The sequence below is a fragment of the Scyliorhinus canicula genome, chromosome 12 (assembly GCF_902713615.1).
Source record: "Scyliorhinus canicula chromosome 12, sScyCan1.1, whole genome shotgun sequence".
In the NCBI taxonomy this organism is placed as follows: domain Eukaryota; kingdom Metazoa; phylum Chordata; class Chondrichthyes; order Carcharhiniformes; family Scyliorhinidae; genus Scyliorhinus; species Scyliorhinus canicula.
Genome location: NC_052157.1, coordinates 133,853,363 through 133,877,895, shown reverse-complemented (window position 1 = coordinate 133,877,895; position 24,533 = coordinate 133,853,363). Strand labels below are relative to the sequence as shown.

The 24,533-nt window shown below is 47.1% G+C and overlaps 2 protein-coding genes across 6 annotated transcripts in view; one reads left to right on the top strand and one right to left on the bottom strand.

Annotated features, from left to right (window-relative positions):
* The first annotated feature begins 83 nt into the window (after nt 1-83).
* On the top strand, nt 84-11,642 carry txndc17 (thioredoxin domain containing 17). Its single transcript, XM_038814209.1, has 4 exons — nt 84-341; nt 8,761-8,842; nt 9,827-9,902; nt 11,090-11,642. The coding sequence occupies exons 1-4, from the start codon at nt 206-208 to the stop codon at nt 11,156-11,158; spliced, it is 363 nt and encodes a 120-aa protein (XP_038670137.1). The 5' UTR covers nt 84-205; the 3' UTR covers nt 11,159-11,642.
* A 4,075-nt stretch (nt 11,643-15,717) lies between these two features.
* The window catches only part of LOC119974880 (Rab interacting lysosomal protein), a 62,866-nt gene continuing 54,050 nt past the window's right edge, over nt 15,718-24,533 (bottom strand). For 4 of the 5 annotated variants that reach the window (XM_038814203.1, XM_038814206.1, XM_038814204.1 and 1 more), the window contains 2 exons: nt 23,678-23,792; nt 15,718-15,862 (listed from right to left, as the gene is read on the bottom strand). In XM_038814203.1, the coding sequence (XP_038670131.1) occupies nt 15,839-15,862; nt 23,678-23,792 (139 nt within the window). In that variant the 3' untranslated portion in view covers nt 15,718-15,838. The remainder of the gene's footprint in view (nt 15,863-23,677; nt 23,793-24,533) is intronic. The other variant, XM_038814207.1, reaches the window with a different exon arrangement.

The following is a 24,533-nucleotide window of genomic DNA, read 5'->3' as shown; positions in this document are numbered from 1 at the left end:
CGCACGCGCGGAGACCCCGAACTCTCCCACTCCCCGAGACGCGCACGCGCGGATCCTGACCCTCCGGCCCGGAGTCATGCGCATGCGTTTACCTCCCCCGCCCCTCGCCAAGGAGAGAAGCAGTGGACGGAAGCCGCCACCTTAAAAGCTTCTTCTGCAACCAGGGGTGGGGCGCGCGGGCTGTTCCGTTCGTGCAGTGGCTGAGATGATTACGGTGGAAGTGTCCGGTTTCGCGGAGTTCATGAAGGCTGTGGACGACAACAAGGGCAAGACGATCTTTGTGTATTTCACCGGCGCGAAGGATGCCCAGGGTGTGAGCTGGTGCCCAGATTGCGTGACGGGTAAGAGATTGAAGCTGCTCAATGTCCAGGGGGGGGGGGTGACTACCTCCTCCTCCTCTCTGCAAATGAACATTAACCCCGGGTGTGCAAAACTGCTGAAGCTACACATTTCCAGGCTCAACAGTAACTAACTAGATTGTTAACGGGGGCAGGAGCATTCAGAAATTATTAGTTTTGAATACGACCCGTTCAGTTTGAGTACTTTTATAATAAAAGCAGATAATGCTGGAAATGTTCAACGACATCCGTGGAGAGCGAAACCGTTAATGCTTCAGTCCAGAACTTTGCTAATTTTTAGTGGAACTTATCACCAGGGTGTCAGACCTTCCTTTAAGACACGCATCAACTGACAATTCTTTGTGTAGACAAGAGATTGCATAATTAGAGATTGCCTGCAAGTAGATTTATTATGAGATTATTAATTACTCCCATCTCATTGTGCAATCCCAGGATCAGTATAGCATTCTTTCTGGTTGGCTTTGGAATATGCTCTTTGATTTACTGCATTTTCCAAAATTTGTCCCTTGTTCCCCACTGCTTAAATCTCTCTCTACCTCCCTAGTTATGCAGCTTGCAAGAACACTGGTATGGATTTGGGTATCTATCCCACATTCTGCAATACTGATGGCTCACAAACTGGGACCCACTTGAGCCACTCATTCATCCCTCTAATCTGTTTTGTCCAATGCCAATTTGCACATGGCTTGGGTAATCCAGATATGACCTTTTTTGAGGTTCTACTTCTTAAATTGGTGCCTAGGTAGTCATACTGATTATGTAGAACCTCCATCTTTATCCTGCCTATGACGTTGGTAGCTACAGGGTCGACTACAACCTGATTCTTTCCAGCCTCAAGCAGATGTCCTGAATGCTGGCACTGAGCAGGCAACACAGCCATCTGAACCTGTGCTCTTTGCTGCAGTGAATTATGTCCATCCCTTTGACTATATTATCCCTTAGTACCACTATGTTCCTTTTTGCTACCACAATTGAATGGCTTCCTGTACAATGGTCAGTTTACTCATCCATCTTGCAATCCCCACTCTCATTCAACCAGCAGGAAAAACTCAGACCTTTTGGACAATCTTTTTTTTTACAATAATTTTTATTCACATTTTCACAAAAAAGAAAACAGTAACAGAAAATTCAAAGAACAAAAAGAACAAACCCCATCTCCTGAAAAACCCCTGCACTGACCCCCTTAGGGCAAATGTCACCTTCTCCAATTTAATAAATCCTGCCATATCATTGACCCAGGCCTCCACGCTTGGGGGCCTCACATCCTTCCACTGAAGAAGAATCCTCCGCCGGGCTACTAGGGACGCAAAGGCCAGAACACTGGCCTCTTTCGCCTCCTGCACTCCTGGCTCCACTGCAACCCCAAATATTGGATTGACCCTGGATCCTACCACCCTCGATACTGTCCTTGTTACACCCTTCCAAAACTCCCCCAGTGCTGGGCATGCCCAGAACATATGAACATGGTTTGCTGGGCCCCCAGAGCACCTAACACACCTGTCCTCACTCCCAAAAAACCGACTCATCCTTGTCCTGGTCATATGAGCCCTATGCAGCACCTTAAACTGTATGAGGCTAAGCCTCGCACATGAAGAGGAGGAGTTCACCCTTTCCAGGGCATCCGCCCACGTCCCCCCTCAATCTCCTCACCCAGCTCCTCCTCTCATTTACCTTTCAGCTCCTCCACCGAGACCTTGTCTACCTCCTGTATCATCTGGTACACTTCAGAGATTCTCCCCTCTCCAACCCACACCCCTGAGAGCACCTTGTCCTGAACCCCACGCGGTGGCAGCAGAGGGAACCCCGCCACCTGCTGCCTGACAAACGCCCTTACTTGCATGTACCTAAAGGTGTTCCCTGGGGGAAGCCCAAACTTCCCTTCCAGCTCACCCAGGCTCGCGAACTTCCCATCTATGAACAGGTCCCCCAGCCTCCTGACACCTGCCCTGTGCCAACTCAGGAACCCGCCATCAATTCTCCCCGGAACAAACCGATGGTTCCCCCGTATCGGGGACCCCATCGAGGCCCCCACCTCCCCACTGTGCTGCCTCCATTGCCCCCAAATCTTGAGGGTAGCTGCCACCACCGGGCCTGTGGTATACCTCGTTGGAGGCGGGAGCGGCAGCGGCGCCGTTACCAGCGCTCCGAGGCTTGTGCCCACACAGGATTCCATCTCCATCCTCTTCCATGCTGCCCCTCCCCATCCATTACCCATTTATGCACCATTTCTGCATTGGCAGCCCAATAATACCCACAGAGGTTGGGCAGTGCCAGCCCCCCTCATATCCCTGCCCCGCTCCAGAAACACCCTCGGGGTCCCGTGCGCCCATACAAATCCCGTAATGCTCCTGTTAACCCGCCTGAAAAAGGCCTTCGGGATAAGGATGGGGAGGCACTGGAACAGGAACAGAAACCTCGGGAGCACCGTCATCTTGACTGACTGCACCCTACCTGCCAGAGACAGCGGCAGCATGTCCCACCTCTTAAACTCCTCCTCCATTTGCTCCACCAGCCTTGTGAGGTTAAGCTTATGCAAGGCCCCCCAGCTCCTGGCCACCTGAACCCCCAAGTACCTGAAGCTTCTCTCCGCCCTTTCCTTTTGGACAATCTTAAAGGCTGAGACTCCTGTGCCCTTTCCTTCTTGGTCCCTTTACCTGCCTCCCTTGCAGTCACACTCTCCTGTCCCTGACCACTGACCAAATCGGAAGACCCTGTCCTAAAAATTGACTGCCTCCTAATACAAAGTATCCAAATGTGATGAATATAAGAAATTGTTATACTTTCTAGTTTGTATATTTGCAGTAATGTTTTTAAAAACCTTTGGTTCAATGCTTATATGTCTGCTACAGCTGTGATTAAAAGTGAGGATATTAGTGATTTTTGCAGGGGAAGTGTTTTGCTGTTGGATATTAAAAGCCATTTTACCTGTTTACAGATAGAGAGCTGGAATGTAATGTTAGAACAGATTGAGCCTGGCTAAACAAATTAAGGAACATCTTGTAACGAGACAAAATATTCCTGTGTACTTTTTGAGTGCAGATGGTATAGCTAATGGGAGAGGCTAGGTTTGCCTGAACAAAGGAGCTGTATCAGCTGAGCAGAGGATTTTCAGCTTGGTCCTAACAGAAGGGTTTCTCTTTCTCCAAGGACCCTGTACCAAGATAAACAAGTAAAACCTGGTTGTTAACTTGCTTAATTGGAATTTAAGAGGCAGGTTTCAGAAGCAAGCTAAGATGTTGTACCTGTTAATTGTAAAGCTATTTTGTTGCAAATGTGCTTAATTGTGTTCAAATGAAAGTTTGTTTTAATAGAAAATCTGTCTACTGGCTAGTATCACTCCTGTGGTGCAGTAACATATTCTCACAGTTTTACCAAATGCAAATAGTTGGGTTCTAGTCTGGAACCATAACAATTGAGGGATCTTTGGGATTTTAAAAGTATAATTCCTTTTTTGGTTCGTGATTATTGAGTGTGAGGAGCTATTGCTTTCATGTTGTTACTCTTACTTTAATAGGGAGTGACTTGTAAAATGGCTCTTTCAGAGGCTGAGATTCCTGGGTTCTGAAGAGAATCCCTGCAGTGCAGGAGGCCATTTGGCCCATAGAGTTCAGACCCTCTGAAAGACCACCCCACCTAGGCTCACCCCTCTGCCACAACCCCACCTAACTGAACAACTTTGGATACTTCAGGAGCAATTTGAGCAAAGTCAGTCCACCTAATCTGCACATCTTTGGACTGTGGGGGGAAACCAAAGTACCTGGAGGAAATCCACACAGACACAGAAAACGTGCAAACTCCACACAGTCGCCCAAGGCTGGAATTGTACCTGGGTCTCTGGTGCTGTGAGACAGCTGTGCTAGCCACTGTGCCACCCTTCTGGCTGGCTTACAAAAGGTGGTTAAAACAAAACTTTTGGAATTGGAGGGCAAGTTGCAATTGAATGAAAGTAGAGATAACTGAAGCAATTGCCCAGCATCTAAATTTGGAAGGAGTGTCAGAAACATAGCCTGGGTTGTGGCAACAATCATGGGAATTAACTAAAATTCAGTGACAAATGAAGAAATTGCAACATGATAAAGAAATGAGACGGCTTGAATTAGAAGCAGAGGCAAGGGAAAAAAGTTGATAGTGAGATGATTTTGAATTTGTTCTTGAATCAAGGTTTGGTTTTCTACATTTTCAGTCTGCAACAGATAGAAACTGGGGTATTGAACAATCCACGGTTGGTCAAGGTAAATGAGGTCCACTTGGGGATATTAAAGACATTTTGCCTCCGATCAAAAAGCAAGTGAAGGAGAGATAAGAAAACTCAGCTGTTTCATTGCAATAAAGTTGGACACCAAGTTGCAGTGTTGATGGCTTAAGAAAAGTACTGAAGACAGACTCTTAAGCCAGTGGGATTTATTGAAGTGGCAAAAGAAACCATGGTTGCAGCTGAGACGCACAAGTATGTACAGTCTGGATGATAAACAGGCTTCAGACCTTTTTTTAAAGATTTTATTTGTGAAGGTAAGATTTAGTGACATGGGTGTTGCTGTATTACTACAAGAGGATGACGAAGGGGCAGAAAGATCTAGTATTTTTCAAGGAAACTGAATACACGTCAAAAGAAGTATGCAACGGTAGAAAATGTAAAGTTGTTTGGTATTTGGAGTTGTAGCATTTTAACATCAAATTTCTAATAATTATCAGACTATTATTTATATCGACCATAATCCCTTAAAGTTTCCAGATATAAGTTTACAGATCGGGATGCAAGACTGTTTAGATGGAGCATATTGCTGCAACTATTTAACTTAAAAATTATGCACATAGCAGGAAGAAAGAACTTGTACCCAATTCTATGTTTCCAATTAAGCTGCAATTTAGCATGTCCAATCCACCTTTCCTGCCCTTTTTTGGGTTGTGCAGGTGAGACCCGCATAGGCACTGGGAGAATGTGCAAACTCCACACAAACCAGGATCGAACTCGGGTCCAAGGTGCCATGAGGCAGCAGTGCTAACCGGTGCGCCGCCATGCTACCCCAGAACACAGAACTTTATTGCAAATGCTCTATCACAACTTTGAAATAGGAGAAGAGGGCAGCATGGTGGCATAGTGGTTAGCATTGCTGCCTACGGCGCTGAGGACCCGGGTTCGAATCCCGGCCCTGGGTCACTGTACGTGTGGAGTTTGCACATTCTCCCCGTGTCTGCGTGGGTTTCACCCCCACAACCCAAATGATGTACAGGATGGGTAGATTGGCCATTCTAAATTGCCCCTTAATTGGAAAAAATAATTGGGTACTCTAAATTTAAAAAAAAAAAGAAATAGGAGAAGAATGGAATATCTAACCTTGAAGGCCCTGGAAAATGAAACCATCTTTTCATATTACTGGCTCATTTTTTTTAAGGGGGGGGGGAGGAAAGATGTGATAAATATAAGAAATTGTCATAGTTTATAGTTTGTATTTCTGCAGTAATGTTTTTAAAACCCAGGTTAAAATGTATACAGACAGTATATCTGCTAGAGCTGTGATTAACAGTGAGGTAATCTAATTTTTGCAGGTTTTAACAGTTTGATCCTGCCTAAACAAATCATGGCACCTCTTGCAACAAGAGACAAAATAATGCTGTGTGCTTTGAGTATAGCTGGTGTCACAAATGGCATGGGCCAGGTCTGTTTGGACAAACGAGTAGCTTCCAGGACTCTGCTGAGCAAAAGGTTTTCAGCTTTGTCTCCAAGGACTCTGCACCAAGATAAGCAAGCAAAACCTGGTTGTTAGCTTTATACATAAGTGGTATTTGAAATATATGGATTGCTTAATTGGAATATAGAGGCAAATTTCAGGAAACAAGTTAAAGCATGTTTCAGGAAGCTAGTTTAGATGCTGTACCTGTTGATTGTTAAACTATTTCTTCATGCTCATGTACTTTAATTCTGTGTTCAAATTAAAGTTTGTTTTAATATAAAATCTGTCCACTGGTCACTGTTTTCATTCCTGCAGTGTAGTAACATTTCTTCAGTTTTACCAAATGCAAATAGTTGGTTAAGATCTTGGATTAGAAACCAAAAGTGGGGTCCTGGTCCGATTCCACAGCACAAATAACATCCCCCTCCAAAATGCATGGCAGTGTCTGTAATTCCGACCCCAGCTCATGAAGCTGCTCGAACTTCAAACACTTGCTTGAAGACTTCTTTGCCATAAGATCAAACTGGCAACCAGGAGCAACAATCTGCAGCTGTGCCACATCACCTGCCCTGCCTTCCTTTTTGTTCAACTTGCCTCCAGTTGCTCAACTATTTTGAACCTTGGAATAGAGTAAACCTTAATCACTTACTCACCAAATATGTAGCTTCTCTGGCAGCATAGTAAAACCACTTCTGATGGCTGAGAAAGTTAAAAAGCAAAATTTAATAAGTAAGGATACACCTTTTTCTTCCTTCCCGTAACTCCCATGGCCAATCCACATAACCACATCTGTGGGAGTAAACTGGAGCACCTGGAGGAAACCCACGCAGACATGGGGAGAAAGTGTAAACTCCACACAGACGGACACCCGAGGCAAGAATTGAGCTGGAACTGTGAAGCAGAGCTAACCATTGTGCCACCCCGCAGTACTTGCAGTAAACCTGACCTAAAGCACCTTTTTCATCCTACGCACTGAATTCCTACTTTGAACCAAATTCCCAAATATACCCACTCAGTCTCTGTCTCACTTAGGATGAAGTCTGCCCCCTCTGATCATGCGCTTTAAAAAGTCCCTTTCGTATATAGAGCTGTGGTGAATCACGCTAGCTTAGTGATTATAAGACGTGGAAGCAGAAGTAATCCATTCAGCTCATCCAAGTTGAGGTTGCTCCGCCATTCAACGAGATCAGGACTGATCTGATGTAATCCTATATAAACCTCAGCTTCATCTTCCCACCTTATCCCTGTTACCCTTGATTCCCCTGCTGATTAAAAATCTGTCTGTCAACCGTGAACATACTTAATAACCCAGCCTCTACGGTAAAGAATTCCACAGATTCCCTCTCAGATTATAGTCCTCGAGTCTCCCATATGGGGAAACATCCTCAGCATGTAGCATGTCAAGCCCCCTGAGAATCCTATATGACTCCATAAGATCGCTTCTCATTCTTCTGAGCTCCAATGAGTACAGGCCTCAACCTGCTCAATCTCTCCTAATAAGAAAATCCCTCCAGACTCCACACCCAGGGTCAACCTAGTGAACTTTCTCTGGACTGCCTCCAATGTCAGTATATCTCTCCTTGGGTAAGGGGGGTAGAACTGTTCATAGTATTGCAGGTGTGGTCTTGTATTATTTTAGCAAGACTTCCCTATTTTTATACTCCATTCCATTTGCTTTCCTTATTATCTGCTGAATTTGCATGCTAGCTTTTTGTGATTTCACAAGGACCCCCAATTCCTTCCTGCTACAGTAATCAACATCTATTCAGGCAAGGGCTTTTGGGTGATTGACGGTTAACTGTCACTAAGGCAGCTGCACGTTTCACTAGACTACTTAACTAACGCAAAGACTGTTAATTCTTGGTTTGGTTCTAGGTCAAAATCTGACTCTTGCTCTAAAATTGAACATGAAAAGGATTCACCAATTGAATTTCCCACTTTGAACCAAATTCACAAATATACTCTATCTCTGTCTCACTCAGGCCAAAGCCTCCCCTTAGTGTCCAAGCTAAATGTCAGGCAACTGTTGAGCAACGTGGCAACCTCCAGAAAGTGGCACTTGCTTCACTTGATGAGTGGCTAGTGGAGGATAGTAAACTGTTGACTGAAAAATGGAACCTAATTTGTGAAATAAAAGATGAGCCTAACCGTCAAGTTGCAGAATAGAACCAGCAAATTATGAGCAAACGATCCAGCAAATTAATCCAGCAAAAAGATCAGCAAAATATTTTGATATAAATGTGCAGATGTTTAATAGATATTGAACCCACACCAATTAAATTACATTTCTTGGGTCACTGTCCGTGTGGACTTTGCACATTCTCCCCGTGTGGACTTTGCACATTCTCCCCATGCCTGCGTGGGTTTCACCCCGCAATCCAAAGATGTGCAGGTTAGGTGGATTGGCCATGCTAAATTTCCCCTTAATTGGGGAAAAAAAAATAATTGGGCACTCTAAATTTGTAGAAAATAAATTACTTTTCTTAATGTTTATAAACTTTTAAAGTTAAATTCATAAGACAGTAAAGTTAAATTTAAATTCATAAGACAGTGTTCAGCAAACACTTCAAACTTGATTTCATTCTCCTATCCAGTTGCCATTGTAGTTTTGTGTTCTGGCTCTCAATCAGTATTATCTTCAGAGGCATATTGGAATTGATTTCAATGAAAATGAAATAGCCACTGTCTAAAGTCTTGGAATCCAGTCATTTTTCTTCTTAATTCTCCAGCTGAACCAATAGTCCGTGGCGAACTGGATAAACTGCCTACCGGATCTGTCTTCATCCATTGCCAAACCGGTGACCGGGTATAGTAAGTTTATTTGTGTCTGTTTGAAACTTTTTTAAACTATAATTATTTGCAAGCGAATGAAGCATTTTCCCAACTCATACTCCATTATATAACAGTATACATTACCTCATAGAGATCATGTTTAGCACAGGGCTAAATCGCTGGCTTTGAAAGCAGGCCAGCAGCACGGTTCGATTCCCGTAACAGCCTCCCCGAACAGGCGCCAGAATGTGGCGACTAGGGGCTTTTCACAGTAACTTCATTTGAAGCCTACTCGTGACAATAAGCGATTTTAATTTCATAGTTATACTGGAATAATACTTGAATAACAACTCCATTTGGTCTTTTATTATGATCTGGACTGGCAAATCAGGATTACACCAACACCAGTAAATAATATGTAAAGCATAGACTCCTGGTCCAGGTACTCCATTTGAATTGAGTACAAATAAGTAGTTAAATTATCAATTAAGTTTCTTCAATTATATGAACCGTAAAGACATAATTATCCAATTGTACTCTTTGGTATCTTTTAATGGCAAAATTCGATTGCAGAATGACCAGTTCAGGATCGGAATCGGGTTATCTTTGAAAATGGGGATTGGTATATTACCGGAAGATATTAAACTTTTAAAATAAATTGATAATTCTGAACTTGATGGGATGTAGTGGTAGGAACCTTTTCTTTCCAATTTTGGCATTGGCCCTAAGGTAAATGATATTAAATTATATTAATGAAGGCATAAGTGTTACTTTGGTATTGAAACTAGAACTTTACTGCACAAAAAAACATTGCTCAACAAACTGACTGATGCAGAATGGTTTCAGATAACCCAAATTATAATGCACAGCCTGTACAAAACTAATCTCTGAACTAACCAGACAAATCGCTTCAGCAATCGTGAATAGCCAGTCAAGAACCTGTAGAATGTGATGATAAGTGAAACTTTGACCCCTGGGTCAATGCTTAAATAACATGCCTGTTTTACCTTCACACCTGACCAGCTGGAAGAATCCTGAAAATGACTTTCGAATAAAGCTGAAAGTGAACGCTGTACCAACTCTCATGAAATATGGCACAGTGAGTAGTCCAATCCTCAAGGCCAGTCCTTCCCCTCAGTAACACAAACATCAATTGGCCTTGGCATGTGAATTTATATGATATAGTTTGCACATTAATTGGCCTGACACATTAATTGGCCTGACACCTGAATTTAGGTGCAGCTTTAAACTGGGTTATGGCAAAAGATTTAAAGATAAAATATGATCTTTACTGCACTCTTGGATTAGTTTATCACCTTGTTTTTGTATGTGGTACGAAGTCTATTTTTCATTCCAGTTCTGATCTTTTTGATGGGTGTTTTCATGTTTCTCCTGTTTGTATTTTCATTCTGGAAACTTTGAAATTGGGAATGAAATAGATATTCTCAATTTTGAAAGGGTTATCACATTATCACAAAGACCAAAGCATAACATTTTTAAAAAAATCATAAGAATATGGAATGCTTTGCTATTTTAGTTGCTATTATAATGGGCGGCACAGTGGTTAGCATTGCTGCCTCTTGGCGCCAAGGACTCTGGTTCAGTCACAGCCAGGATCACTGTCCCTGTGGAGTTTGCACATTCTCCCCATGTCTGCGTGGGTCTCAACCCCACAACCCAAAGATGTGCAGGCCAGGTGGATAGGCCATGCTAAATTGTCCCGTAATTGGAAACATTTTTTTTAAAAAAATGTTTTATAAAAAATCACTTGAATATGGATAAGTAATTAAAAAGGAGCAATACAAGGCAAATATGATTTCTTTTTAGAGAACCCAATTAATTTTTCCAATTAAGGGGCAATTTAGTGTGGCCAACCCTGCACATCTTTGTGTTGTGGGGGCGAAACCCACGGAAACATGGAGAATGTGAAAACTCCACACGGACAGTGACCCAGAGCCGGGATCGAACCTGGGACCTCGGTACCGTGAGGCAGCAGTGCTAACCACTGCACCACAGTGCTGCCCAGGCAAATATGATTTCAATAGCTTGATTGAGTTAGAAAGTGAGCACCAACACCAGGCTCTGCTGGATTTTGAACCTGTAACTACTAAATCCTTTATAACCATAAAGAGCAATCATTTTCTTTCTGTTAATTGTGTTTGTTTTAAAATAATGACCAGGTGTATTGGGGGAAAATATTAAAATTGCTTCTGTGAGATTTATCAAAAATGTTATTGTCAATGCAAACTGAGACATTCCACTTTCCAATTTATTCTTGTGTTTCAGCCCCAAAAGCTGGTCGAAGAGGAGCTATTTAAGCCGGAGCTTGTGAAAATGCTGTTCACAGAGGACTGAAACTTCTTTAGTGTAACAAATGCAATCTTCAAAGCCAATAGACCATGCCTAGCTTTATTTTGTGATTGGTTTCCACAAAAGAAGATATGGCAAGGATACAAAAAGTGAAACTGAATGACATTCCTTTCTAATTTGACTTTAATTATCTTGTAACCATTAAAATATAAATGGAATTGGCATCCCTTCCCCTGGTTTGAGGGCATCTTCAGATGGTCAGGGCATTGTCTGTTTTTGAAATTGTTTGAATAGTTCACAGGGGAAAAGTGAAATGTAATTCTATTTAAATTTGCAGTGTGCCATCTGGGAATGAATCAGATACTTGATTTTCCTGATCATGCCTTAAAATGTATATTCTGCAGGTTCGGATATTAAGGAATTGTAATATTTGGATCATTACGGTTTGGAATTGTCTTTTTCCACCCTGAATCATTTTCAAAATGGAATTAAATGTTTCTATTGATAAAAATGTATATCCAAAATAGCATTACCTTGACTTGTATTTTTTAATAATTTTCAAAAGCTTTCACTGTAGATCAGTGGCATCAGAACAATTCTGTATTGCAACCCAAAACATCTTGGTCGAAACATTACAATCCTAGCTCCCAGACAGAATGTTTACAATATCTTTTTTGGATTCTGGCCACAGTTGTACCTCCTCACTGCTCCCGAATCAGTGACGCGACGAGGCCAGTAAATCTCACGAGATTCCTCTAACAAGGTCTCATAAGATGTCGATCTCTCTCGTCACTGGGTGGGATCCAGATTTGCATATTCAAGTGAGCAGTTAGCCTCACTTGAATACGTCTGCTGCGCTGGCGTATCCCAGGGCGCAGGATTGGATGTCCATGCCTGAGAGACCTCGCTGTCGCACCATTTAGCACTGGTTTCCACAAATCGTGGACCAGTCGTAACAGCACTTCAGAGGCCTTGTGTGGTCAGGCTCTGGGCAGGGTGGTACCGTGCTACATTAATCAGTAAGTTAGGGCATTGGGGGGGGGGGGGGTGGTGTCTGGAGGCCACGGTCATCGGGGCGGCACTTTAAATACGGCGCCCCAATCTCTCAGCTCGTCAGTGCAGGAAACCGACAAGGCCCGAAGCGGGGGGAGAAAAGAGTCCCGTTATTGGCGGGGTGGTTCTCGGCGCTGCAGGCACTAAGAAACACTGCTAAATGTGCCCAAAACTGGACTATTTTTTAAATTAAATCGCGCCCTCCATCTTTAATTTAGATTTGTATTGAGAGTGAATTATTACATTACCTGCGCTAATCGCTTTACTGGATTTAACAGACTTGTAGGTTACAAAAATCAATGACTGACTGCGAGGGCCGGTTATGATGAACCACAGGGGTTTGAATTCATTGAAGCCTGACAGTGCCACATATAAACACACAAATCTATATTACTGCCCCACTTTTATTTTTAAAATGTCAGTGGGAGAGATACCCAGGAATGGTACTTGAGGAATTCGAGATATTGAGAAGCATCTTCAGTCAGCCGTTGTCAGTTTGGCGTCGTAATCCTGACCATGAGTCATTTTTAAAGAGTCTAGATCGTGGTCAGAATGAAGATGATTAAGGGGCCTATCAAAGTCCCACTCTAATCCCGACCAGGCTATTCAGTCTACCCCTCTACATACATAGTGGTCTGAAATGTGCTCAGTTGGAATTCATAGCATTTAACATTTTTAAAGCAACTGATTTAAGAGGGTGCCTCCATGTTGAGGCACTCTCTCTCTACTCTTTCACTCGCCCTCTAATTTAAAAAAAAAATCTTTATTGGGCCCGACTATCAAATCCCAAATGAAATACTTGCTTCACCCACCCTTCCATAACCTTGTCTGATCCTTAATCTGCAAATGGGTCTGCTGCAGAACACCACATCAGCATTCAAACTCTGAAGGTGCGCAAACATCCTAAATCTTTCTACTGGGCAGTTCCAACTCCCTTACAGTCCAGGTTACCAGCCCGACCGAGTCAGCCATTCCCACCATGTGGGGCAGTCCAGCAACTAATCAGAGCCCACACAAGGCCTACCCAAGATGGCCACCAAATCCCCATCTGAACAGGACAAAGAAAATGCCATGGCCGCAGTCCTAGAACTAAGCTGCCCCTCCTCAACCCACCTCCTGGCAAAGTCCCTCCCCAAAATCACCCTGGTGAAAAGGGCCAAAAACAAGCTACTCTGACGAGGACCACCTTGTGTGCGACTGCTCTTCTACATGTCTCCACCGGAAGTCAGCTAATGATTAATGATTTAGATGGAGACCAAGTAATGCATCAAAGTTTGACAAGTATGCCAAAATAAATGGAAAGGTAAGCTTTGGAGTTGGCAAACGCTGTAAAGGGATATAGGTCGGAGAATCCCGGGGGGGAGATTGCACCCTGCATCGGCTTCCCCATTCACCGGTGCTGTTTTTCGGGGGCCCGTGGGATCGCCGCGACTCCCCTGGCAATTTTCTGGGCCCCAAGTGGCTGACGAGTTTGGCTGAATCCTGCCGGCATAGGTTACTCACCTCCCACACAGCAGGACCTGGAAGGTGAGTGTGCGGAGGCCGTCCTGGAGGGTGGGGTGGGGGATCCGACCCCTGCGAGGGGGGTGTGGGGGGGAGCCACGGTGGCCTAGCCTGCGATCGGGGCCAACTGATCGGCGGCCAGACTGGTTCCCTAGGGGCCTACTTTACTCTGCGCCAGTCCCCTGTAGGGCTCTGCCATATTGCCCGGGGGGCAGCATGGAGAAGGGAACCCCCGCACATGCACAGAAATATGACTGCCGTTCCGCGCATGTTTGGAATCACACCGGCCGTTCCGTGCCGGAGGGACCACTCCGGTGGCAATCTAGCCGCTTAGAAAGGGGAGAATTCCTCACTTTCGGGGGCCATTGACGCCGGAGTCATTAGTGCTGGTTTTCAAGCCGGCATGGGGACATAGCTCCATTATTACAGAATCCCGCCCATAGTCTGGGCAAGTGAGCAGCAAAATGGCAGATTAGGTATAATACAGGGAAATTAAAATAATTCACTTTGAGCATGAGAATATAAAAAAGCAGAACAAAGTGAGAAACTTGAAGTGTTGATAGTCAAAGAGACTTGGGGTTTGTTCGTATAAGGAATGCAGAAAGTTAGCACGCAGGTGCAGCAAGCAATTTGGGAGGCAAATAGCACATTGGTCTTTGTTACAAGGGAATTGGACCACGAGAGTAGAGAAGCCTTGCTACAGTTGTACAGGGTTTTGGTGAGGCCACATCTGGAGTGATGTGCAGCTTTGGTCTCCATGTTAAGAAAGGCCATACTTTTTGGAGTTGCTATAGCAAAGGGTCATTAAATTGGTCCCCAGGCTGTGGCGGTTGTCCTGTGATGAGAGGCAGAGTAAATTAGGTTAATATTCTCTGGAATTGAGAAGGACGCTGGGCGATCTCCATGAAATATCTTCAATTCTGAAGGGACTTGATGAGGTGGACGCTGAGAGATTGTTTCCATTGATCTGGGAATCTAAAACAGGCACCGCCTCAGGATTAAGGGGTGGATCATTTAGGACTAATAAGGATAAATGTTTTCACTCGAGTTGTGAATCTTTGGAATTCTCTGTTCCAAAGGGTTATGGATGCTATCGTTAATACATTTAAGACTGGGATAGACAGATTTTTGACATCTGAGAAATAGGATATGGGGAGTGGGTGGAAAAATTAGGTTGAAACCCAAGGTCAGGCATGTTCATATTGAACGGCAGAGCAGGCTCAATGAGTTGTGTGGTCTACTGCTCCTATTGTGTTTGTAAATAGCATGCTGGTTCAAAAATTCCAATTTATTGAATTCATATTCACAACTTCCATGGTAGGATTATTTTCCCCCCAAATTAAGGGACAATTTAGTGCGGCCAATCCTCCTACCCTGCACATCTTCAGGTTGTGGGGGTGAGACCCACGTAGACTCAGTGAAATGTGCAAACTCCACAAGGACAGTGACCTGGGGCTGCGATCGACCTAACCCACTGTGCCAATGTGCTGCCCCAGCCTTGTAAAACCATCAAATATTAAAACTTGTGCAAGCTGACAAATTACCCAAATCAAAGTCGCACCCGATACTGGGCTAGTTATAAAAATGATAAAGTTATGTGCCCCAGCAATCTGCCCTCAAGTCACGCAAACTGCTGGAGCAACCCAAACATTTGGCCACCAATTTCCCCCTTCCAAAATTGAAAAACCCCACGGGTTTCATTTTCCAAAATGGGAAATAACCCAAAATTGGCACCTTCTGCAGCCCAGTACTGGTAACTAAATTGTGCATCATGTATCAAGAGATAACAAGCAAGTAGATGACTGGAAGACTTGAATGTAATGAGATCCAACGAGGCTTTTACTGAAGGAATACTAGAGTTGTTTTTTTTTATAAATAAAGCTTTATTTAAAAATAGTTTTGAAAACCTGAATTCTTTACAATTGCACAAAATAATTTTTTTAAATGTCAATTCCTGTTAATATTTATGAAATTAAACTAAATTCTGTGTACTTAAAAAGCAGCAAGTCAGTCAAGTTAAATATATATTAAAAGAATATATACAGATATATTTTCTCTCAGTTTTATTCTTTGGTTTGTGAACATTCCGCATGCAAGTTCACTTCCTTGGGGTCAATGGTTTCCCAGGCTTCGACTGAGGTTTTGGTTGCTGATGGTGCTTTGGCACTGTTACCGCGATAAAGAAATCCAAACCTGTGGGAACAAAGGAATGGAACAATTTGGAATAGAAAATCAATCTCAATAGGGAAGAAGTCACCCTGGTTTTAGCCTCCTAATCCCTTTAATTCAGATACAAATGGACAACAGCATACAGAAAGTAGTATACTGTGTGGTGCAGTCAGCTGTGCTGTTGGCAGTAAAAGTACCTGGATCTCCCCCAGAAACCGTGTATTCTCAGCCTTTGCCAAAGTACCGAACGCCCACATTGCTAAGTTTCTCCTTGACCAACAAGGGTAAACAAAAATGTGAGGGTTAAAAAAAATAAATCGTTAGCTCTTTGTTACTATTGTCACCGATGCTCGATAATAAAGTCTGTAGAATTGTACGCAGTTGATTTGCAATTAAATGGGATGCTGAGTGGAAAAAAGATAACTTCCAACTCGTGCAGAAGGCAAATTGTCATTTCAGCCCACCTGCATCTTGCAATTTAAAAAAAAAATCATTTCATCCGAGGCAATTAATGACTATTGCCAGAATAGCCCAGCATCACAAACCAGAGGTTGCAAGTCCCAATATCTTACATAAAAGCAGCCATTTGAGATTTGCTTTCCTCACTTGCTTCCACAAGAATTATCTCTGCTGAACACAGCACGCACATAATATTCAGCCACAAGATCCCAGACTCAACCCTTGTATTGGGCTGAATTACAACTAGACTCAGGGCAGAATTCAATGGAAAATTACGAAGTTAATTTGTGTCGGGTTTTTCGGGGAGTTTCCCTCCAGCTCTGCCGGCGAGTTCCCCACTGCTATCCAGTGATATTTAGTCACTTTTTTGGCCCTGGGGAGTATCTCGGCGGTTTAGCGCACGCACAATTTTTTCAGCAGTGGAGTGCTGAACTCAGTTCAGGCTGCCATTTTGAAACGGCACCCTGATCTCCAAGTGAGCTTGTGGGTCCCTCACACCTCCATCCATGGGAGATGTCAATGCCCCACATACATGGGCACAACACCCCAAACCCACCAAGTGACGACACCCCACTATGGGGTCCCTGGGACCCCCTCTTCAGCCCCCCCCGCCCACAAGCTTCCTTACAGCATCTCCTTACAGCAACCTCCCAGAGGTCCTCAGTTACCTGCCCTGCACCCCCCCCCCCACCCTTCAAACCCCCCCCTACCCTGCTTTCATGGGCATAGCCCCCTCATGCCCTAATCCTTGGCAGTCACCTTGCCATGTGGCCACCCTTGCACTGCCACTGGCAGTGCTATTGCCAGTTTGGCAGTGCCACCCAAGCACCATAGCTGTGCCAGGGTGGCAGTGCCAAGGTTCCCACGTTCCATGGAGAGATCCAGGGGGCCACCCTGCACTATGCCTGACCTCCCAGGGGCCTCCAATGGCCGGGAGAGCCATCTCCAGGTGCTGTTCCGCCTGGTTGTGGTAGTCACCACTGTTGCATTATATACTGCATACGAGGGTATTACGGTAAGGCGCCTGTACTACAGGTACTGGGGTAGATCCCTGCGAGTATAAATGTGTGGGCTCTCCGAGCTGCAGCCATTTCAGCAGCAGCTGCGGGAAGCTCCACATCTCTGCGTAATAAAGCCTCGATTAGTCTATACTCTCGTATCGTAATTGATAATCAATTGATGCACTATCAATTACGAGACGAGAGTAGAGAGTAATCGAGGCTTTATTACGCAGAGATTTTAAAACGATGGATCTCTGCATCAAGCCTGATCGCCTGCAGCTACACCCTCAAGCAAACAACGCCAAGTCAGCCGTCACACATTGGCTAGCTTGCTTCGAGGCATACGTAGGATCTGTGACTGACCCCGCCTCAGAGGCACAGAAGCTCCAGATCCTCTACACGCGGCTCAGCTCGGACATCTTCCCCCTCATCCGGGACGCGCCGACATACGCTGAGGCCATGGCGTGACTGAGAACTACACGCAACAGACCAACAAGATCTACGGCAGGCGCCTCCTCTCCACGCGGCATCAACTCCCCGGTGAGTCTGTTCAGGATTTCTGGCATGCCCTGCAACTTCTAGTGAGAGACTGCGATTGCCAGGCCGTTTCAGCTGCTGAACATTTGGACTTGCTACTTAGAGATGCGTTCGTTACAGGCATAGAGTCGGCCTACATCCGCCAGCGACTCTTGGAAGGGGCTACCCTCGACCTCACGGCGATCAAGAAACTAGCGCTCTCGCTCATAGTTGCCTCACGCAATATTCAAGCGTATGCCCCGGACCGCGCAGCCCACCCCTTCTGGACATAGTGGACCCCGCCAGCGAACGCCCTACCGTGCACCCCATCAGCGACTGCCCCCAGCCAACCCCAGGCCTGCGCCATGCGGCAACCACACAACCCTGGGGGGACCCAAGTGCTAGTTCTGCGGACAGTCAAAGCACCCCCGACAACGCTGCCCGGTGCGGAGCGCGCTCTGCAAGGCCTGCGATAAGAAAGGACATTTTGCTGCTGTGTGCCAGGCCCGCTCGGTCGCCGCTGTTGCCCCGGCACCCCCCATGTGGACCCATGGGAGCTGCCATCTTCCTTGCCACAGACCTCGTGCGGCCCGTGGGTGCCTCCATCTTGCTCCCCTTAACACGTGCGGCTCGTGGGCGCCGCCATCTTGCCCGTCTCGGGACCCATGCTCGTCGGACACCTCATCGGGCCGCTCATCGCCAGCAACCGCCGCCGACCAGCCACACCTGGCCTCCGTTACGATCGACCAGACACGACTGCACAACCTCACAACCTCGTTGACGACGGTGAAGATCGACGGACACAAGGTTTCCTGCCTTCTGGACTCCGGGAGCACAGAGCTTCATCCACCCCAATACGGTAAGGTGCTGCTCCCTCACGGTCCACCTCACCAACCAGAGAATCTCCCTGGCCTCCGGATCCCACTCCGTGGTGATCCGGGGGTACTGCACCGCCACCCTCACCATCCAGGGCGTTGGGTTCAGCGGCTTCCACCTCTACGTCCACCCCAATCTCGGCGCTGCCTTGCTACACGGCCTGGACTTCCAGTGCAACCTCCAGAGCCTAACCTTTAAATTTGGCGGGCCCCTACCACGCCTTACTGTATGCGGCCTCACAACCCTTAAGCTCGACCCACCTTCCCTGTTTGCGAACCTCACCCCGGATTGCAAACCCGTCACCACCAGGAGCAGACGGTACAGTGCCCTAGGACAGGACCTTTATCAGGTCGGAGGTCCAGCGGCTGCTACGGGAAGGTATTATCGAGGCCAGCAACAGCCCCTGGGGAGCCCAAGTGGTAGTGGTAAAAACTGGGGAGAAAAACAGGATGGTCGTTGACTACAGTCAGACTATCAATCGGTACACGCAGCTCGACGCGTACCCCTCCCTCGCATATCTGATATGGTCAATCAGATTGCACAGTACCGGGTCTTCTTGACAGTGGACCTGAAATCTGCCTTACACCAGCTCCCCATCCGCAAGGCGGACCGCCAGTACTCCGCATTTGAAGCGGACGGCTGCCTTTACCATTTCCTTAGGGTTCACTTTGGCGTCACTAACGGGGTCTCGGTCTTCCAACGGGAAATGGACCGACTGGTTGACCGGTACGGACTGCGGCCCACTTTCCCGTACCTGGATAACGTCACCATCTGCAGCCATGACCTTTTCCAAACGACGCTAACCTTTCCAAATTCCTCCACACCACCAAACTCCTTAACCTAACCTACAAGGTGAAGTGTGTGTTCAGCACGGACCGATTAGCCATCCTCGGCTATGTGGTCCAGACGGAGTTCTAGGGCCCGACCCCGATCGCATGTACCCCCTCATGGAACTCCCCCTCTGCCTAACCCCATGCCTGGGGTTCTTCTCGTACTATGCCCAGTGGGTCCCAAACTATGCGGACAAGGCCCGCCCACTCATTCACTCCACCACTTTCCCACTGACGGCCGAGGCTCACCAGGCCTTCAACCGTATAAAGGCCGACATCGCCAAGGTCGCGGTGCACGCGGTTGATGAGACGTTACCATTCCAAGTCGAGAGCGATGCATCAGACATCACTCTGGCCGCCACCCTCAACCAGGCGGGCAGGCCCGTGGCATTCTTTTCCCACACCCTCCATACCTCCGACGTTCGGGACACCTCAGTCGGAAAGGAGGCCCAAACCATTGTAGAAGCTGTGCGACATTGGAGGCATTACCTTGCCGGCAGGAGATTCACTCTCCTCACTGACCAACGGTCGATTGCCTTCATGTTTAACAACAGAGGGTAAGATCAAAAATGATAAAATCTTGAGGTGGAGGATCGAGCTCTCCACCTACAATTACGAGATTTTGTATCGCCCCAGTAAGCTCAACAAGCCCCCCGATGCCCTATCCCGAGGCACATGTGCCACCGCACAAGTGGACCGACTCCGCCACCCAGGGGTCACCCGCTTTTACCACTTCATAAAGGCCCGTAATCTGCCCTACTCCATGGAGGAAGTCAGGGCTATCACCAGAAACTGCCAGGTCTGCACGGAGTGTAAACTGCACTTCTACCGGCCAGACCGTGCGCGCCTGGTGAAGGCCTCCCGCCTCTTTGAATGCCTCAGTGTGGACTTCAAAGGGCCCCTCTCCTCCACCGACCACAACATGTATTTTCTCAATGTGGTCGACGAGTACTCGAGATTTCCCTTCGCCGTCCCATGCACCAACATGACGTCTGCCACCGTCATCAAAGCCCTTAACCCCATCTTCGCTCTGTTCGGTTTCCCCGCCTACGTCCACAGCGACCCGGGATCCTCATTTGTGAGCAATGAACTGCGCCAGTACCTGCTCAACAGGGGCATTGCCTCGAGCAGGACGACCAGCTACAACCCCTGGGGAAACGGGCAGGTGGAGCGGGAGAATGGGACGGTCTGGAGGGCCGTCCAGCTGGCCCTATGGTCCAGAAAACTTCCAGCTTCCCTTTGGCAGGAGGTCCTCCCCGACGCCCTTCACTCCATTTAGTCGCTCCTGTGCACTGTGACTAATGAAACTCCCCATGAACGCCTCTTTGCCTTCCCTAGGAAGTCCACCTCCATGGTTTCGCTCCCAACATGGCTGGCAGCTCAAGGACCCGTTCTCCTCTGTAAGCACGTGCAGCTACACAAGGCGGACCTGTTGGTTGAGAGGGTACAGCAACTCCTCGCGAACCCGCAGTACGCCTACGTAGGGTACCCCGACGGCCGCCAAGACACAGTCTCCCTTCGGGACCTGGCACCAGCTGCGTCCCCACACACCCCCCTCCCCCCCCCCCCCCCCTGCCCCGGCACTACCCTCACTTCCACGGCGCACCCCACCACAGCCCCCGCTCCAGGACAATCCATCCTCCCCTTGGTCCCACCCGTGGATGAAGAGGAGGTTGACACGCTCCCGGAGTCACCGATGACCGAACCAACGCCGGCTTCAACACCACACCTGCGGCGCTTGCAACGGCGGAGCAAGGCGCCTGACCGTCTAAATTTGTGGACTCTTTCAAAACATTTTTACCAACCTGTATGTAAATAGTTTTCAACAACCTGTATGTAAATAGTTTCCAACAACCTGTATGTAAATAGTTCCCAACAACCTGTATGTAAATAGTTTTCAACAACCTGTATGTAAATAGTTCCCAACAACCTGTATGTAAATAGTTTCCACCACCCCCGCTGGACTCTTTTTTTTTTAAACGGGGTGAATGTGGTAGTCACCACTGTTGTATTATATTGTACACATGGGTATTATGGTAAGGCTCCTGTACTACAGGTACGGGGGTAGATCCCTGCCTGCTGGCTCCACCCAGTAGGCGGAGTATAAATGCGTGGGCTCTCTGAGCTGCAGCCATTTCGTCAGCTGCTGCAGGAGGCTCCACAGGCGTGATTCTCCGCTCCCCACGCCGGGTGGGAGAATCACGGGAGGGCCGGGCGACTCACGACACGCCCCCCCCGCTCGGAAGAATCGCCGCTCGCCGTTTTCACACCGACCGGCGATTCTCTGACCCGGATGGGCCGAGCGGCCTGCCGTTCGCGACCGGTTCACGACGGCGGCAACCACACCTGGTTGCTGCCGTTGTGAACATGGTGCCAAACGCTGGTTTGAAGCTTGTTGGGGGCGGAGAGGGGAGTGAGCACCACGGCCGTGCTCTGGAGGGGACTGGCCCGCAATCGGTGCCCACCGATCTTCGGGCTGGCGTCTCAAAGGGACGCACTCTTTCCCCTCCGCCACCCCACAAGATCAAGCCGCCACGTCTTGCAGCGGAGGGGAAGACGGCAACCGCGCATGCGCAGCTGACGTCACTTAGACGCAAGCGTCAAGGCCCGGCGTCCGAGAGTTACGGAGGGCCGCTCCCAGCCCCTCTGGTGGGGGTGAATAAGGTGAGAGGAGCGGCCTCCGAGGCCGTCGTGAAACTCAGCCGCGTTCACGACGGCCTTCCCGATTTTTCGCGGGAGCGGAGAATTCCACCCCACATCTCTGGGTAATAAAGCCTCGATTACTCTCTACTCTCGTTTCATCGTGAATTGATAGTGCATCACTGGTCCATGGTCTTGTGGACCAGTACTGATCGGCCCAGCTGTGGCGTCCGTGGGATGGCCGGTAGATCGAGAGAGGCTGGCAGATCCCAAGTAGGAAGGCCTTAAGTAGGTTTAAGACATACTTTAGCGAGCTTTGTTTGGTCCCACCCCTTTTGAGCAGCGTTTCAATTCTGATACCTCGTGGGACTTGGCTATATTCCGTAAGGCACGAAGGCTACCGGGAAGCCTGCGGGAGTCTTCACCGGGATCTCCCAGCCGCGTTGTATTCTCACTCGAGCACAAATTGGCCACTGGATCACACACAGTTTTGGTCAGACTGGCAAATGGAAGCACCTCTCATTTCCCCTTGCTCACAATCATAAAATCATATATCTTGCAACACTGAAGGAGGCCATTTAGCCCATTGTGCCTGTGCTAGCTCGTTGAAAGACCCATCTAATTTGTACCACTCCTTGTTCATTTCCCAGCAAATTTCTTTCCTTCATACAAATTGATCCCCAGTGGAAAATTGACAAAGGTGGAGGGATGTCAGATAAGTTGGACTGTGATTCCCTACAACTGGCTGGTCTTGAACCATACGCGTGCGGGCAATGAACGGGGGGAAACGTGGCTGGCACTCATCCTGGTATCATCACCTTTAGAAGGGGAGAGAAAGAAAGGGGGGGGAATGCACAGTCTCCACATTCTGGTTTCTGCAAATGAATCTGTGAAATTAATTCACCGCAGACTCAAATAGATGCCAGACACTGGACCCCCCCATACAAATCACCCTACAGCTGTTACATAGTCAGTTCAACTCGATAAGAATAGGTGTCAAAAATAAACAAAGCTTTGTACTGGACAGTTCAAAAGAAAGAATCATTGTGCACATTCAAATGCCCAGCTCTATCACAGAATTATCAATAAAATGCAAAATACTGCAGATGCTAGAAATTTGTAAAAATAAAATACTACAAATACTCAGAGCAAGATAAGGGTTAACGTTCCAGGTTGGTAATCTCTTGCTCATGACAAAAGTCATTGATCCAAAACGTCAACAATACTTTGATCTAAAAAAAAAGAATCAAGATGCGTTATACAAAGTAATAAGATAGCATGTCTGGGCACACACCTAATTTGATAGCATCTTGTTTACACATTACCTGAAGCTTGAACTTTAAAAAAAAATTCCTTCACGCAGTTACCCAACTGAGAAACGTTGGGGGTTTCCACAGATAGGAGAGGACTATGCTTTCTTGGCTAGGCCACTCAAGTGGTGTGCCGGGCAATTGTGAAATAATTTATTTCCTACCAGCTGGATAAATCCAGAAGGGCCACTGTCCAGCGGAACCCACCTGAATTGCACGCGACAGCTGGTCGTGGAGGGACATTGATGGCTGTCGTGGGAAAGTCTGAGATCCAGACCATCCCACCTTCCCAGCTGGAGGGGGATGTGTGGTAATGGGTGACCTGTAAAGGGAGGGGTACACAGTGAATGGAAAATACTGGAAACTACTAATAGGCAAATACCCAGAAAAATTATTTTTCATTGAAAACTAAACAACTCTTAAGTGGTTTCCTCAACTGAAAGAAATTTCCAAATGAGTGATGTTTAGGCCAACATATACGCTATCATTTGCATCCACTTGGGAGGGTGCGCGCATGACCTCTATTTGCTACCTCATCTGGGGGATGCCTCCTCAGGCAGTGGAGCCTCAGTACAGAGGAACTTGAGGCTGCAGCCTTCCAACTCAGAGGCGAGGCTGTAATCCACTGAACATGTCTGGCACACGCAGAAAGAGGGTACAACACCTGCGAGGCTCCACTCCCAGCTCGGTGATGCACTGGATAGGAGCTGGAGCCCACCGGACGGAGGCTGGAGGAGCTGGAACGTGTTTAGGCTGTTACTGCGAGCTGCATTTCCAGAGAGCAAAACTGCTCACCTGGCACAGAGCATCGCCAGAAGCAGCCCTTACAGAACCAAAGACCACTCGTGACTCTTAGACACGGCTACATAATTGTCCCATCACTTTGGATTACAAAAGTGAAAGGGTGACCAGTGATTAGGTCCCAGGCTGGACAATGTTTAGGCTGGCAAGTTATCTAGGTTGGGTAGACACAAAGGAAACATGATTTCCAGCGGGAGAATACAAGAACAAGGGGTCGTTTGAATTAATAATAGTAGTAATAATAATCTTTATTACGGTCACA